This window comes from Thermobia domestica, chromosome 4 (assembly GCF_964235325.1).
Source record: "Thermobia domestica chromosome 4, izTheDome1.hap1.1, whole genome shotgun sequence".
Classification (NCBI taxonomy): Eukaryota; Metazoa; Arthropoda; class Insecta; order Zygentoma; family Lepismatidae; genus Thermobia; species Thermobia domestica.
The window spans coordinates 235,318,490-235,336,731 of NC_137457.1; the positions used below are offsets into that span (position 1 = coordinate 235,318,490).

At 34.6% G+C, this 18,242-nt stretch overlaps 1 protein-coding gene across 1 annotated transcript in view; it reads right to left on the bottom strand.

The window, feature by feature from the left end:
• LOC145683916 (synaptotagmin 1-like) overlaps positions 1 to 18,242 on the bottom strand; it is a 246,462-nt gene that overhangs the window by 9,255 nt on the left and 218,965 nt on the right. Inside the window, exon 10 of the mRNA XM_081755592.1 lies at positions 6,699 to 6,920. Coding sequence (XP_081611718.1) covers positions 6,717 to 6,920 — 204 coding nt within the window. The 3' untranslated portion in view covers positions 6,699 to 6,716. The remainder of the gene's footprint in view (positions 1 to 6,698; positions 6,921 to 18,242) is intronic.

Here is an 18,242-nt window from a genome sequence, read left to right on the forward strand (position 1 = left end):
AAAATACACAACGCGGCAAATCCGACCACTCCTAACGAAACACCGCTCAGCAAATAACAATACAATCGAACCTAAAATTACCCAAATGCTAGAACATGTAGCAGCAGGTTTAGGCAACACAAATCTGAACTCGTTTATTACTAGGTGTTTATGGGATACTAATTGAAATGAATATAAAGAGTGAGGAGAAATATGAGAAACTAGTGCTCCCTATTATAACACAGAAAAAGACTCGTATGCAGTGGGAGAAAATTGGGGGATGAGGAGAGCCCCTCTTTAAACAGCGTAATTATTCCTTCTGTAAAGAAGGAAAAATTGTTGCTTGCATGATTTTTAAATGAGAGTATATTTTAAGGTATACTACATATGCAACAATTTTTACCTTAAGCACATTTTTGCGCTCCCCGATGGTCTACTGGGTAGCACGCGCGCTTTCGGTGCATGGGATCTCGGGTACGATTCCGGTAGGAGAAAGTTGAACGACACGATGGCTCGGATTCCAAATTAAACTGTAGGATTACGTCTCATATAGCCTCGCTGCTGAAAAGGTAAGCTAAATTTCAATTACCAAACCAATCATTAATCATATTTCGTCACCACCTGTAAAAATACGCTATTTCACAGTACAAAATTTCAAACTTTTCATTTTTCCCAAAATCAGTATGTGATACATAAAAAGTAATTACAGATTCGATTTTCTCATGCAAAAATACATAAGAAAAAATATTTTCATGTAAAGGACAGATTTTATGTTGCACAGTGTTATTGCCAACACGACAGGATTAACTAAACTAACTAACTTTATGGCTTATGGAACATGGAGGTTCAAGCCGGATTCACAAAAGCTCTCCATGAACTTCTATCCTTAGCCAACTAGATCCAGTTTCTACTTTGTATTCCTATCTCTGCGGGATCCATCTTAATATTGTCCTCCCATCTGCGCCTAGGTTTTCCTAATGTCGTATTCCGATTGGTCTTCCAGTCAAGACTTCGAAAGCGTTTCTACTTTCTTCCATCCTAGCTACATGACCTGCCTACCTAAGCCTCCTAGACTTGATGAGCCTAACAATGTTTGATAAACCGTATAAATTATGTAGTTCCTCGTTGTGTTGTTTCCGCCATTCCCCATTCCAGTTCCTCTTCCGTCTGAATATTCGTCTCAGGATCTTGTTCTCAAATACTTTCACACGATTACCGACTGATAAAGAAATATATAAAACTGCTAAAAAGATATACAGGAAAGAGAGATAAGCAGCAAAAATTATTGCAAATGAAAACATGATAAATAATTCAAAGAATAAATGTACAGCAGCTTGGTCTATAATTAATAAGGAAATTGGAGAACGTTTTGTTGGAGATCCCATACCAATAACCGTAAACGAGTTCAACAAATATTTTGTGTGATAATTTAGAAGATGAAAATTGTATCTCCGAAAATCAAAATTTTGACTTTAAAAGTTTATTAGCACAGTAAAGTGTAATCAACATTGAGTCTGTTTTTTCATGGACTGCAATTAATATCAGAAAAGTTTTATCAGTCGCCAGTAAACTGAAATCTTCAAATAGGATTTATATGGATTTTCTAACAACTTGTTTAAAAAAGTAATTGATGTTATAATTAAACTTTTACTTTACCTATTTAACTTGATGCTTTTAGGGGGAAACTACTTTAACTTCCTTAAATTGATTAGCACTGTAGTCATACATAAGAAAAGCGATAAAAGTAAACCTCATAACAATCGCCCTATATCCTTAGTGCCAATTATATCCAAGGGTTTTGAATAATGTATTAAAAATCAATTATTAAATTATCTAGAAACGAATAAATTGATCCACACTTTTTGGATTCAGACCGGGGTTTTCCACGACTAAGGCTGTGGAAAATATAGTAACAAACATATTAGACAATTTTGAAAGTAATTTATATATGTGTGCAACACTGGTAGATCTGAATAAAGCTTCCGATACAAAGTCACACGATTTATTGATTGCAAAGTTATGTTATCATTGTATCATGGAATAGAGTTCTGATTAATGAAGTCCTATCTTAGTAATAGATGACAGGCTGTCCGTATTGCAATTGAAAGATCAAGTTTTTTGAATTCAACATCAGGGATGCCTCAGGGGAGTGTCCTAGGACCTTTACTTTTTCTTATCTGTGTAAATGACTTCCCAAATTTTCTACCTTGTAAATGTTTTATATGCTGATGTGAACACTAAGGACAGATAAGAGCTTAGTGGGAGATAAAATTAAAAATAATGAAATTTTTGAAATGTCATAAACATGGTTAAGGTATTACAAACTTTATCTCAATGAATCTAAGACAGAAACCATTCGTTTTTATCTTGGTAATCACGTGACTGATGTAGATGGAAGTTATTCTGTAAAGCTTCTGGGATTCTATCCATATCCAAAGCTAAACTGGGATGTAATATTAAAAATTTATATAAAAGGTTATCTAGAATATTGTTTTTAATTCGCAAACTAAGGGCAACCGTTACTGAAACCGTGCTTCTTACAGCATATTATTTTTTCTTTCATTGTCATTTTCACTACGGCATATTATTATGGGGTAATAGATATGGTGCTCAAATTGTCTACCAATGGCAGAAGAAAGCTATATCAGCAATGAAACGTTTACCAGATATTATGTATCATGTACACCGTTCTCTAAGGAAATGCAGATCCAACAGTTCCTTCTTTGTACATTTTTAGATGCCTTATGTTCGTTAGAGAAAATCAAGTTGGTATTGGTTATCCCAATAATTTACTCATATAATACAAGAGGTAAAAATGATTTAAATACCCCACATGTAAGGCTAAATACAACCCAAAGAAGCTATAAATATACTGGCATGAAACTGTTTAATACATTACTAATATATATTCGAAGGTTGTGTAATGTCGATTTCGAAACCCAATGTAAAGTACTTCTTGTAAATAATGTTAGTCAGGGGTAAAAGTGGATCTAAAATGGTAGGAGTACGAATGCCATCACGTCGTTCCCCGTGCCTATCTTTGTCCAGTTTTTAGGAACTGGAGGGACGCCGTAGATATTTTTGTGCAAGTAGGGGGCCGGCGTCTCACCGCGTTCCCTCTGACTTTCGTCCCCTGTTTATAGTATTAATGAATTTGAAGAAAAATGTAAATTATAACAATCTGATTTTTGAATATTATTAGCGCTGTCTATTGCAACATTCCTTGTTTAGTGACAATAAAAAAATTATATTCTATTCTAATTATATGATACATACGGAGTTCAACACAAGACTAACACACATGTATATTCCTGGTGACTCATTAAAAGTTTCGATTCAAAGGTAGACATATTCTGATATTCTGATTTGTTCTCTCCGCAATGAAACACCTATCAGAGCGAAGTATTCATTTCGACTAGTTAAGATGATTGTCTTGAAAGTGAAAGTACGTACCTCACACCTTTGTTGTTCGTATTGTAGTTGTTTAAATCGCGAGTATTGATGCATTTTCGTTAATATTAAATTATTTTACGAAATAACTGAATTCACATTAAAAATAAAATTCCCCCCAAAATTCCAAATTCAATAATACCCCGTTTATATTAAATTACTTTACGAAATAACCGAATTCAGATTACAAATAAAATTCCCAAGAAAAATCCCAAACTCAAAACTCCTTTCCTTAACAGTAGGCGAAACAGAAATAGCCAAACCAGGAATTCCTGTCTTTCCTACAATCTTGATAATGTAGAAATTTTGGTAAATATTGCTGGGAGGCTAGTAGGTGGAACAGGAATAGGCGATACAGGAAGACACCGAATTAATACCGGAATATAAATTTAAATATTTTGTACTTTTTAGCATTCCCCACACATAAATAATACTTTCAGAGTAAAATCGAACAATACTGACAGCACTTAACAATAACTATCATGTGTATGTATTTTATCCCTATAATTCCTTTTTAATATTTTAATAACTTTGTTAATATAGGGTGGGGAATAAAATTGAGTATTTTTTTTACAACTTGTTTCCTGCAAAACAAAAAAGTTTTTTTTTATCGATTTCTTTGCAGATGAATGCTCCCTACAATTGTGATGGGAAAGTTTTGAAAACGGAAAGTTGATTTTTGACACTTCGGTATGCTTAAGTTCGGAAATTTCCAAAACTATCTTTCTACTCTGCAAAACTTACAGCAAAGCTTGTTTTCTACTTATGAATAAGTCTACGAAGAACATAGAACATGCTTTGAATGAAAATTAACAATGGCCATTTTATTTTCCAACACAGAGTTTTCTTTAACTTTTGAGAATTCTTTTTTGTCGCACTTTGGTTCTCGACCGTACGTGATGCAGGCATTAAAGTTTCTGTGAAGTGGATGAGAAATATTTGTAACATCTGCGAGCTGCAGAACGAGGAAAGAAAAGCAGGAGAGAAAGTGAAAAAGGACCCAAAAGTATGAAGTATACATAAAATAAAGCAAGGGAACTCGATATTATCTGCGATCATTTATCAGAAGAACATACAACCAAACGAGGAACGAGATGGTGATGGTTGCTTTGTTTTTGAACTTTCTTATGAAGATATGGACAATCTGAAACATATGGTGGTTCATCAACCGGTAGAGACCCTAGTGGTGCTAATGTCCTAAACAGGTATCCATAAGAAATTATGTAAGAAGCAGGGTCGTAACTTGTTGGGGCAAGGGGGTAACTGCCCCCAGGGAAGCTCCCCGCCGTTCGAGGAGGGCCCATTTTAAGACAAAATTTTCTTACTTCATGTACGATACCAACATGAAATTATAAATGAAGCATCAAACAGGTTGACTACATTACATAAACAAAACAGAACACAAAAGGTAAATAAAACAAAAATGAGTCGTGAGTCCATATCAGTAAAAATGTCTACTATTAGGAGCTCTAGAAATAATATTTATTCGTATGGCTATGAGATTTGTCAATATTGTGCCCTTAATTAATTTATCACGTATCGAACGGGCCCAGAGGCGTAACTAACTCGCCGTAGACTTTGACGTGGGGGAGGACCCACAGACCCCGAGGCCCCCATAAAGAATAAGAAAAAGATGGAAAGACGGAGCCCATGGATTATAACTTTTTCTAGGGGGCCCAAATACGCGTATTAATGCTTGCTCCTCCCCCACAGAAAAATCTAAGTCACCGCACAAGAGAATATGATTTGCGTGTGAACAAAAACTTTTCAAGATATAACACGTGTGTCTCATTGTAAACTTTGTCTCATTGAAATGCATGCTTAAGTACTAGGAGATTCTTGGGGACTCAACAAACCAAAGAATAGAAAAAAGCAATACAAGACATATATTTAAACATATTAAAACATGCGAATGCAGGAAAAGTCACTATCTGGGTGCAGATCATATTTACCATCTCAGCTAGATATTAATATTGCGGATAAGCGTTTCTGTTGGGAGCAAGATTAGAAAGGGCAAAATAAGGACTCACTCGCAAAACTTATTATTATTATTACTATTATTATTATTATTATTATTATTATTATTATTATTATTATTATTATTGTAGTGAATTCAATCTCAGCTTTGGAAATCCCGACTCAGACACCTGCTTTAGTTTGCTAAGCATTATGAGTAAATTTAAATATTTCTAAAACAGCAGATGTTATCTGTAACAGCATTATTGTACATATTTCCGTTTAATACACACACAAAATAAGTAGTCAAGTTTTGTAAAATCTGTCAGAATGTAAATATTTGGGAAAAGTATGATTTTGTAACAAATCTATAGTACATTAATCCTATAACACTCTCCCTTTGAACGTCTATTGAAAAATAACTTTTTATTAGTCTTTCCTGATTTTCTTTTTTAGAAAGCGAGTTTTGCAAAAACGGTCCTCAATTATTATTGTTAGTATCATTATCAATATGTATAACTATCGAAGGATTTATTCGTCCTTCCGTATGTCGTTAAGTATCAAAACCAAAACGGTTGAAGTAATGAGGAAATCTTTTATGATACAGATTCAGTGTGAAAATCTCTTATTGAAATCACTACGTCCTTTACTTTCAGTTCCGAAGTGATCGCTATAGTTTGGAAGTCTACCTACTTTCAGAACAACGGTACATATTCCTTATTTGTAGAAAATTCGTACACGCAGTTTTTTTTTTTTTTTTTTTTGATATCACACTGTTACAAGATTTGTTTTTCATTTTTTAATGCAAGTTACATACATATTGGAATAATTTACACTGAAAATGTACTCTTCACATTTACTTCTAGCACTAATTAAATAAGAAATTTTATGAAAATGAAATATTTGTTAATTCAGATAGTAAAAATTATCCAACCTGTGCTCTGTTTCTTATCGAACGCAAAATTAAACATTAATCACTCAAATAAATTAAAAAACAAATTGTTGCATTACGGTTACTGTAGACATTACTACCCAAAAGTAGGTATATAGTACCATACTGATCAGCTCATTGCATTTTAGATCATTTCTTATTGTTATCCATCAGGTAGACTTAGTTTATTTATTATTTGTTCTTAATTTGCTTTTACTTACATCTTAAGTTCGGAAGAGCCGAATATAATAAACCCATAAACTAGAATGTTATATTTGATCAATGCAGGGGTGTATACCTACTTTTAGGCTACCCTGTATATGGCAGAAAAGCATTTTATTGAGATAATTGTACATTCATGTTTTAATTAGTATCTGCTTACCTTTTAATATGTTTTTTATTAATCTGCCTTATCCCCTTTCTCCCATTCTTCTGGATCTTTCAGTGTGTGCCATTGTGCAATTGGCCTCCTTGGAGCTGCCAACATGTCGGCCCAATGTCGTCCCTCAGTTCCAGGCTTGCCGGCTCCTACAACTACTCTTCCGATTGGATCTGATGTTCCAATACGATCATAATCCACAACAGTTACAACAAGCTGCACTTTCTGTAAGGCACAAACATACAGCAACATAATAATTCACACTTACACAATGCATAACTTAAGCTTAAAATTATGAATTTTGAGCTTGAGTGCAAAAGTGGTCTAACCAGCATTATCATGATTTTTGAGATTTTTATAGATTTTAAATGTCAAATCTATAAAAGCTACGTTCAAGTGGCTGTTTTAAATTTTCAGAAAATAATGATAATACAAGGGGTTGCAATTCTGTCGAAAATACGAGTACAAATATTGTTTATTTTTTCCTCAATGGCCAATCTACAGGTAAGTACCATGTTTTACGAGAGCAAGTAGAAAATAATTACTCAAGAACATATGAGTATCTTGTGCTCTGATCGTGTGATTCAAACATATAGTAGCGATAGTGTAAATGCATTTGTCTCCTTATTACCGCACTGTAGTCACCTCTGTACATAACAAACGAAGTCCTGGCTGACAGATCAAAGCCTAGGGCACACTACTTAAGCTGGAAAGTTGAAATTTGGACAGTACATTAAGGTACAAAGGATTTTGGAAAATTAGAGGAAGAGGTAGTTTTTAAATATTTAACTTAGAAGGAAAGGAAATCAGTTGGGAGTGGCTCACTAATAGTAAGATGCTCATAAGACATATTTGAATTTCGTGCAAGACTACGAGTTCAAACAGTCTATAGGCAGTATAAATGAAGGACAAAAAATAATGCTCTCTATAACACAGTGAGACATTTGTTAGTTTAATAATATTTAAGCTGCTTTCTAGGTGAACAACGTCATCAACTGAAAGTGGTAGTGAATTTGACATTACTGGAAATGAATTTGACACGATGAATGACTTCAGTGTGAAACGAAAAATCAAACAAAGTAAACAGAAGTAGGACACACAATACAACATCTTTGGTATTCGTTTATCGTCAAGCAAAGCCTATAATCGTGTTGTTTGGTTGGATTGGAATATAGCGTCCCTTTCAGCACCGATATTACATGAGACGTTGACCTATAGTCATGCGTGCAAAAACCAGAGGCGCATGTGCTAGCTACTAGAATAGCAAGGAGAGCTCCTAGTCTGTGAAAAAAATATTTGAAGTCTTATCCTGGATCCTGAGAATTGCATATTGAAACAAAGGCAGAATAAGAATGCATAAAAGAAGTGACGTAGATAATAGCACGAAAAAGAATTTCATAAGAAATATGGAGAAGAGAATAGAAGATATAGATAGTGAAGAAGAGAAAAAGAAAGAAGACCTAGAAAAGTTTCACAATCTTTTAACATTGTGGTTATAACATAAAGACTATAAAGAAAAGTAGAATCAAAAAGGACAGAAAGAAAAGACAGAGAAAAGAGACAAAGGAAGAGGAGAAGAGAAAATGGCATGGGATAGAGAGCTTTAAAGAAAAGACAGAGATTAAAGAACTTATTAAGAAAAGGAAGTGTGAACACATGCAGAAAAGGAGGAAGAAGAATCCTAGAAGTGATTAAGAAGATGAGGAATGAGAAGAAGGACATAAAAGATGATGATGAAGGAATAGTATATAAAGTGAAATGTAAGGAATGTAACATAAAAGCTTAAAGAAAGAATAAAACAACATAAGGATGACGTAAGACTTAAAAGAGAAAATAATGCGATATATAAGCATGTAAAAGAAACAGGACATGATATAAATTGGGAAGGTGTACAAGGTTTAGAAAAAGAGAATAGAACATTAATAAGAAAATGGAAAGAAGTGATATATATATAGTGTTAATGAACTACACCGACAAACTGTAGGAGGTGATTCCTCACATCAAAATAAGAGAACAAGTTCATATGGACCTATGGCGTAAAGTGCATAGTTTTAGAGTTAGGGCTGTCTAAAATCGCGAAAAAGCCAAATTTTAAGAGGCCCTATTTCGAATTCGAGAGACTGTGGATGGTGGTCCTTATCAGTAATGTCCGGATTTGAATGTAACTACATATTTTTTCCTTCATATGTAGGTTCGTCAAATCCTTAAATGTTTGTGATTCACACCTGTAGGGTGCTTCAAGTTTCATATTACATATTTTTACATATTTTGACCAATATTACATATTTCTATGGTTTCTACATATTTTTTTTTTTTTACATAAAACTGTCTTAAAATTTTGCGTTTACTGAATTTTTAATTTAAAATAAAAAAGTAAACTCTCCAACTGTGCAAGGTTTGCATCTAGATTCAATTTTGTCATGTCTATCTTTTCATTTTTTTTTTTTTTTTACCGAAAGAGAAATTTCCCCATCTCTTTTTTATTCGTCAAACCATGTTTCGCAGTATTTTCGCCTATACCAAAAAAAAAATATAAAAGAAACAAGTAAAAATTCTCCCTCCGGGATACATTAGCAGCGTCCTTTATTCTCAACTCTGGAGGAAGACAGATCACGTGCCTGACAGGCGACTGGCCAGGAAATTCCTAAAATGAAGTCTATTTGATTGTTATCGGAGGTCGGACGGGAAAAAAGATGAAAGCAAATCGTGCAATTCAAGTTAAAACCGTATGCTATTGTGCTTCCAGGAAATTACTGCAAGAGTTCGTTCCAAGAAGTTGGCGACAATGGCAATATCATAGCAGGTAATCCAAGCTTTCAAAGAACTTCGCTTGTTCAACTGAATGATAGGAAGACAGTACTCTAGTATTGCACGTGTTCTGTATTGACCGTGGAAGGTTAGGTATGGCTCCGGTTGCCTCAACTTTATTCGCGAAATTGCCGTCGTGGGTAACTAACAACATGTACGAAGTGCACTCCATGCAAGAAATAATAATTTGCGAACTGAAAAAAAAATACTCGACCCAAATGCATCAAGATACTTCAGTGAGTGAGTTTCTCAAATCTTGTACCAAGCAATGATAGCAGCAAACATTTCTTGGAACAAAGTTCAAGCGTCAAAATACCGTGCTTTTCTGGAGAAGTACTGCGGGCGTCGAATTCCTGACGAATCCACTCTTCGAAAGTGTTATCTCGAAGTTTGTTATAGGGAAGCCATAGATACCATTAAGGCAGAAATAGGTAATTCATCTATTTGGATTTCTGTGGACGAAACAACAGACGTTTTGGGACGTTATGTAGCAAATTTAGTGATTAGAAAGTTAATTGAAGATGCTCCATCTAAATCCTATCTTATTGCGAGTAAATTGCTGGAACGCACGAATCATTCCACGATTGCTCGCTTTATAAACGATGGTCTTAAAGTGTTGTGGCCGGGTGGAGCTCAGGAAGAAAAAGTCCTTGTTCTGTATACAGACAGTGCAGCGTACATGTTAAAAGCGGCTAGAGCACTTACAGTTTTTTTTTACCCTCACTTAATTCATTTCATCTGTATAGCCCATGCTCTTCAGCGTGTTGCTGAAGAGGTGAGAGACAACTTTTACGAATTAAATCAACTAGTTTCTTCCACGAAAAGAAATGTTTGTTAAGGCGCCACAACGTGTTCAAGTTTACAGAGATCAACTACCAGACGTGCCACTTCCTCCAGAGCCTCTAGTAACGCGATGGGGCACTTGGATACAGGCAGTATATTTCTACAATGAACATCTTCAAAAAATTAAGCCTGTTGTTCATTCATTTCCATCGGAGTCTGCTGTGCCAGTTGGCATTGCTCAGAAACTGTTTAATGACTCAAAAGTAGCGTGTAATATCGCATACATAGACATCAATTTGGTTGGCTACCTACAAACATTAAAAACGTAGAGACTGTTGGGCGGCCTCTTCCGGAATCCATGCAAATCATAGAGGATGCAAAGAGACTGCTGCAAGATGTGTGTGGAGATGTAGAAGAAAAAGTTCGAAAGAAACTAAATGCAGTGCTGGGAAGAAATCCGGGTAATGACAGCCTATTGGCAGCGTGTGAGATTCTCAGTGGTGAAACAAGAACCTCCTCTGAAGATATTTCCCCCAACTACATCCCCCTGTTGTAATACGCTCCTGTTACCTCATGTGATGTGGAGAGATCATTCTCTGCATACAGGAATATTTTATCCGATCGCCGACATATATATATATATATATATATATATATATATATATATATATATATATATATATATATATATATATATATATATATATATATATATATATTTTTTTTTTTTTTTTACTTCTGATCATTTGGAAATGTACCTTGTAACCCATTGTGACACAACACGCAGTTGAACTGCAGGCACATCTTTTGTTAAGTACTATATTTCAAATTAAAAATGTTCATTAGTGGAAATATTCTTCAATCTTCGTTCAGCTGGTATTGTTTAAAATATATAGGACTGCTTTTCCCTGCATGAAATAAATATATATATAACAATACATTTAGTCTTAAGTTGCTTTTAGTATTTAAATTTTTATAGTGTGTATAATTCATTTCAAGATTGGGCCGTGGTGACGGATGCGCATTTAGTGTAAAAGATTCTAGATTTAAACAGGACCACACCACACCACATGAGATTTCTGAGGTACAAATGTTGTATGCATTGCTTTTCTCGGGGCTTTCCTGTTTCTCTCTAGCCGATTCACATCTCCCTTCATTCACGTCTGATTTTTATTATCCTGCAATTAGTCACGTCAGTGACGTATGGGTGTCTCAGCTGTTCAAGCATTTCACTTCATTGAAGGACTTGCATTAAGCAGGATGAAGTGTAGTAGATTTTCCTTTTTATTTTCATAATTCGCTTAAATATTGCAAACTCATACGCGTGTTAATATTACGTTTTCATAAATATATAATATATGTAATATTACATATTCTTATATAATATTACATACTTCTTACATTTTAAAGGGACGTTGTTATATATTTACGTACATATTTAGGGGGGTTGATATTACATAAAAATCCGGACTCTACTTATCAGTGTAAAGGAAGCCACACATACGCAAGCGAAAAGTGCGTATTTCATTAATTTTCAATAGGTTGTACAGGGTATTCCCTACACTGAGAAAAAAAATTGTAGGTGGCGTACTTAAAAAGATAGGTTACATGCGTAATTCCTGTAGTTTTTGGACTTAACGTACAGCAGACGTATAACTGAAAACGCATGTTTTATAATACTTTCTGTATAAGTGTTCCATCTATACGTACTTTCCGTATGAAACAATATAGGCCGTCAGGATCTCACATACAAATGGACGTATATAACATATAGCTGACGAAGGTAACATAAGTATATGCATGTGATATACGGAAAATTGTTAGATGTCAGACATCCTGCAACGGCATGATGTAACATCTAAGTCCAGTGCCTAAGTGGCATACGGATAACGTATGCTCCGTACTGATTTCTATAGTAAGCAAGAGGATACCGTATATTTGTACAATATACCGCTGTCCGGAGAACGGATTTTTCTCTTTGTACAGGGTGGAATTCTGAGATATGCTCTCAATAGAATTTTCAGATATACACAGATTTCAAGGTGGGTCCAAAGTAGGCAGGAGGTAAGCGTGTACAGCAATGGACATCCAATGTTTCGGAGGGAAATTGGAAGTGTTAGGAACCAGCAGCTGCATGTTCTTTTGTGTTCGGAATAACGTGTGATGGTATGTATTTCCTCGTGGTATATTTCACGTTTTCTTCACTTATAAGCGTGAAAGAAAACATTGCAGCACGCCTTTCCCCGAGTGCGAGAAACCGTGCTGGTGACGATCCTTAATACTTCTGACATTGCGCCAAACGGTTCCGTGTTCACTGCTATCAAGGTATATTGTTTGCCTACTTTGGACCAATCATAAAGTCAGAGCATATCTCAAAATTAGGTTGATGGCATATCTGGGAATTTCACCTTGCAGGAAATATTCTGTACACCCATTGAATATTAATCAAATATGCATTTTTGGATTGTGTATGCGTGACTTCCTTTACGCTGTTAAGGACCACCATCCACAGTCTCTCAAATTCGAAATAGGGCCTCTTGAAATTGGGTTTCTCGCAATTTTGGACAGCACTAGCTCTGAAACTATGCACTTTTCGCCATAGGTCCACATGAACTTTTTTCTCTTATTTTGATGTAAGGAATCACCTCTTACAGTTTGTCGGTGTAGTTCATTAACACCCTGTATATATACAGGGTATAATACTATCGTATTGTTACATAATTTAAATTTAAAATTATAAGCAACAACAATGAATATAAACAAATTAATATTATAATGTTCCTATTACCTACATTAATATGAACATACATATTAAAGTCTGAGGAAGATAACGTTACGTTATGGAAACTGTTACGAAATAATTTATTTTTAATAAAGAAATATATACTCTGGTCAGAAAAATATTAATTATTTAAGAATACAGTGTTTGGTTATGTAGGTATGACTGGAAGAAAGATAAAAGAGAAACTTCGAGGAAATTGTTAATGCAAATTGAAACTATTGACGAAAAATGTAAAAATACGTAATTTCTCGTCATTTTGGGCGTTAAGCAACTTTTCAGTCTTTCCTGAACATATATGCCTAGTTGTCTTACAAGGAATGGACATGAACTTTCCAATCAAACCTAGTCCATTCGATAAACATAGCAATGATATGCTCATGCGCAAAAAATTAGATGCCATGGACAAGGAGTAATTCCCTCGGGCCCATTAATCCTGTTAGTATAAAGAGAATCGTAGACTCGCAGTGAAATAGCTATTGCATCAACGCCGTTCATTGGAAAGTCATGGTTTATACTTCATTCTCTTTAGCATGAAACAAGCTTTCCAGAGGTCTATATATTAGGGCCCATAACGTACTTGAACAGGGAAAATTGGGTGAATGTCGAGAAAATTCCTTTCAGAAATCCCTCCCATCAACTTTTGACACCTCTGGAGTGGCTCCGAGTAAAAGCACACAACCCACATGTAACTCGAAAAATAATATAGGGGATAAGAAATGTGTGTACCAAATTTGGTATTGATAGGCAGAATAGATATGGGGGAAAGCGTGTATTGATATAAAAGTTTTCCCCTTATATCTATTCCGTCCAGTTCCAAACCAGCACTTGTCAATTGAAAATCTCGGAAAACTGAGAAAAACTGTAGGATTGATATGTTTTGTAGAACTGGATATATCAAATTGATCACGTTTTAGTAGATAGAAGAAGGCAATCTAGCATAATTGATATCCGGTCGTTTAGAGGGGCTGATTGTGACACTGATCACTACCTGGTAGCAGCGATAATACGAGAGAGATTATCGTTGAATAAAGTTAATATTCATTGTCCGAAAACGTAGAAATTCAATTGAAAGAAATTAAAAGAGAGCCAGGTAAGAGAGGAATACCAGATTGAAGTTTCGAATAAATTCTCGGCTTTAGAAGATTCGGAGTGCACTAGTGTTGAGGATACCTGGATTGGAATTAGAGATAACATTAAAATTTCAGCAAAAGAAAAATTGGGACACGCGGAAATACGTAGGAACTAACCATGGTTCGACCAGGAATGCATTAAACTAACAGAGAAGAGAAAACAGGCAAAATTACGTTGGCTACAAAATCCGAATGAAATAATTACACAAAATTTCGTTGATATCAGGCGGGAAACTTCCAAAACATTTAGAACAAAAAAAAGCGCGATTTTTTGAAAGCTAAAATTATGGAACTTCAAGATAATAGTAAAAATAAAAACATCTGGGACATGTATAAGGGAATTAACGAATTTAAGAAAGGCTATCAACCTCGTGCTTATATATTAAAGAAATCTGACGGTACAGTTCTCACTGACACGGATAGCATCTTAAATAGATGGAAAGATTTCTTTGACGATTTGCTTAACACGCAACCGAAAACTAGTGTGCGTGGAGAAAAGGAGATACACACCGCAGAACCGTATATTCCAGAACCCAACCGAATAGAAGTAGAAACTGCTATAAAGAAATTAAAGAAACACAAATCTCCGGGTGTAGATGGAATTCCGGCTGAGTTAATTTTAGCTCGAGGCGAAAAATTGTGGAAAAAGTGGGAATACAATACCCCGGTACATCAACTATTTATTGATTTTAGAAAGGCGTACGACTCGGTTAGGAGAGAAACATTATACAACGTTCTTACAGAACTTGGAATACCGAGAAAGCTAATTAGATTAATTAAGATATGTTTAAATGAATCCCAAAGTAAAGTCCGGGTAGGTAAATTTTTGTCCACGAACTTTCATGTCGAAAATGGCGTAAAACAAGGAGATGCGTTGTCGCCATTATTATTTAACTTTGTTCTGGAATACGCTATAAGGAAAATCAAAGATAGCAACCAGGGCCTAGAGTTGAACGGTATTCACCAGGTTATGGCATATGCTGATGATGTAAATTTAATAGGAGATGATAGGAGAACAATAGAAAGAAATGCAGAGATCTTATTAAACGCTTGCAGGGACATGGGCTTAGAAGTAAATACACAGAAAACTAAATACATGGAAGTGCGTCGGGACTGTAATACAGCAAATTATGGATGCGTTAAAATATTAAATAATACTTTTGATAAACTGGATAGTTTCAAATATCTAGGATCAATATTAACAGAGGAAAATCATATTCACGAAGAAATTAAATGTAGACTAAAAGCAGGGAATTGGTGTTACTATTCGGTTCAAAATCTCTTGTCATCGCGAATTCTGTCGAGGAATCTGAAGCTTAAAATATACAAAACGATAATAATGCTTGTTGTTCTGTATGGTTGCGAAACATGGTCGCTTACTCTGAGGGAAGAACGTAGACTGAAAGTATTCGAGAACAAGATCCTGAGACGAATATTTGGACCCAAGAGGAATGGGAATGGGGAATGGCGAAAACTTCATTACGAGGAACTACATAATTTATTCGGTTTACCCAACATTGTTAGGGTCGTCAAGTCTAGGAGGCTTAGGTGGGCGGGTCATGTAACTAGAATGGAAGAAAGTAGAAACGCTTTCAAAGTTTTGACTGGAAGACTAATCGGAAAACAACCATTAAGAAGACTTAGGCGCAGATGGGAGGACAATATTAAGATGGATCTCGCAGAGATAGGAATACAAAGTAGAAACTGGATGCAGTTAGCTAAGGATGGAAGTCAGTGGAGAGCTTTTGTGAACGCGGCATTGAACCTCCGGGTTCCATAGGCCATAGAGTTAGTTAGTTAGTTAGTTAGAACTGGATATATATTGGATGGTTTTCAAGTTATTTACATGAACACATTCAAGTCTTTCCAGTTCTACAAAACATAAAGATCCTACCTTTTTCCCCAGTTTTCCGAGATTTTCTGTAAATGGACAAGAGACGGTTCGGAATTGGACGACTCAATTACAATGTCAGTTAGTGAAACAATCTGCCAATAGAGCTCGCTTAAATAAATCTAAATATTTGTGAAATTGAGGATTGAAATCGAAATCCTTGTTTTGACATGTAAGATTATTGCTGGTTGAACATATTCTTGTTATAAATGAATTCTTAAAATGCTCTTTTTTAGATTTTGGATAAACCAAAATTGGTATTGATTTTAAATTAACCTTTTTCGTATTACATCCAATTAGATTAAATAGGTCGCCAGTATCAATATCATTAACAAGGAATTTATATAAAAATATTTGGTCAGTAGAAATTCGTCTGTTCAATAAACTATTATATTCGAATTCATTTAGTTACCTTTTACGAGATGTTCTGTTCAGAAGTGCATTTGCATGATGTATATTTTTTAAGCATAGAAAAAGCAGAAATCTTTCTAAAACTTGTTCTATTTTCTCAATATGCTATTTATTGGCAGATGACCATACAATCGGCGCATATTCCAATCTTGATCTGACAATATTATTAAAATGTACTTTCAGAACATATCCATTATTAAGATTCAATGCAAAACTGAACCCTAATTGCTTATAAGAATTATCAACAGCATAATGCAAATGTTCGTTGAATATTAATTTGCAGTCTATAATTATTCCTAGGTCTTTAATAGATTGCACACAATCCATTATTTGTTTATAAAATGTGTTGGACTAACATTGACTTCACTTTTAGTTAGAACTATATAACAGCAGTTTTATATATTCATTTTGAATAAATTTATTAAGCTCCACTCCAACTGCGCATTGATATCTTTTTTGAAATTGATGATTATCCTCTATGTTCCGAATATCTTTATAAATTTTTATGTCGTCAGCATACATTAGATAATCGACATCTTGTAAATTTGAAGGCAATTGAACCTAGGGATACACTTGATTTAGCAACGTATTCATTTGATTTAAATTGCTTATATGTTTCCGGTTTCTTAAATATGAATCAATAAGTTCCAAGAATCGGGCAGAAAATTCAAAATTACTTAGCTTAGAGAACAAAATATTATGGTTAACAGTATTGAAAGGTTTAGAAAAGTAAAATTAGATAGAATGAAGATATGAACGAGCATGTTGTAACACAAAATATGCACTTTGTACATTATTCACGAGATTAGTAATTGCAGATTAGTAATTGAAGAATAGGGAAAAAAATCCATGCTGATTTTCAACTACATAATATTTAACATTTGAAGATACGATCATATAAATTTACTAAAACACTCTTCCAGGTGACAAAGTATTGCTATTGGTCTGTAATTTTGAATATTATTTGTATCACCAGATTTAAATCAGGACAAACCTGTCTTAATTTCCATAATGTTGAGAATAAATTCAGTCTGATATTACATTAAATATTGAGGACAGATGTTTCATAAGTGGTTCCGAACATCATTTTAGTACATACGGAGGCACCCCATCAGAACTAAATGCTCATTTGGGTTTTAATTTCTTTATTGCATTTTTATAATCTGTATAAGTAGCTTCTTCAAGGAATAGGATATTAGGAAGTTACTAGTTACAATCATTAAATACCACATCTGCTTCAACATTGTCACCATAGAAGATTTACAATATTTAGCAAATCTATTTCCAATATCAGTGTTAGTTATTAAAATATTATTTTCAAATCTCATACTACATTTATCATGTTCATGTTTATCATTTTTCTTAAAATTATGTATTTATCTTTAACTTAATGTAGGAGATATACAATAGGGCTAGGGGCAAGCCTTTTGGATGATGGTTTGCGGACGGCCGCTATCTTGAATTTCATTTTTTAAATTCACACGATAGGTTGGTCATGTGACTCACGACCTTAGGCTAGAATTTACTCAGGATATCAAATCTGAAATCAGATTTCATGTATCTTTATTTGGTGAAAGGCTATTGCCAACTGAAAGTTACGTTTACCACTTTCTTGTAGGTGTTGAGCCATGCCGTTAACAACTGAGGAACGCATCCAGATCGTCAAATTGTGGAGTGGGAGAAATGCCTTCAGTAGGAGCTGATGTCGATCAGCGTCATCCACAGCGTCACCTTGTGTTACA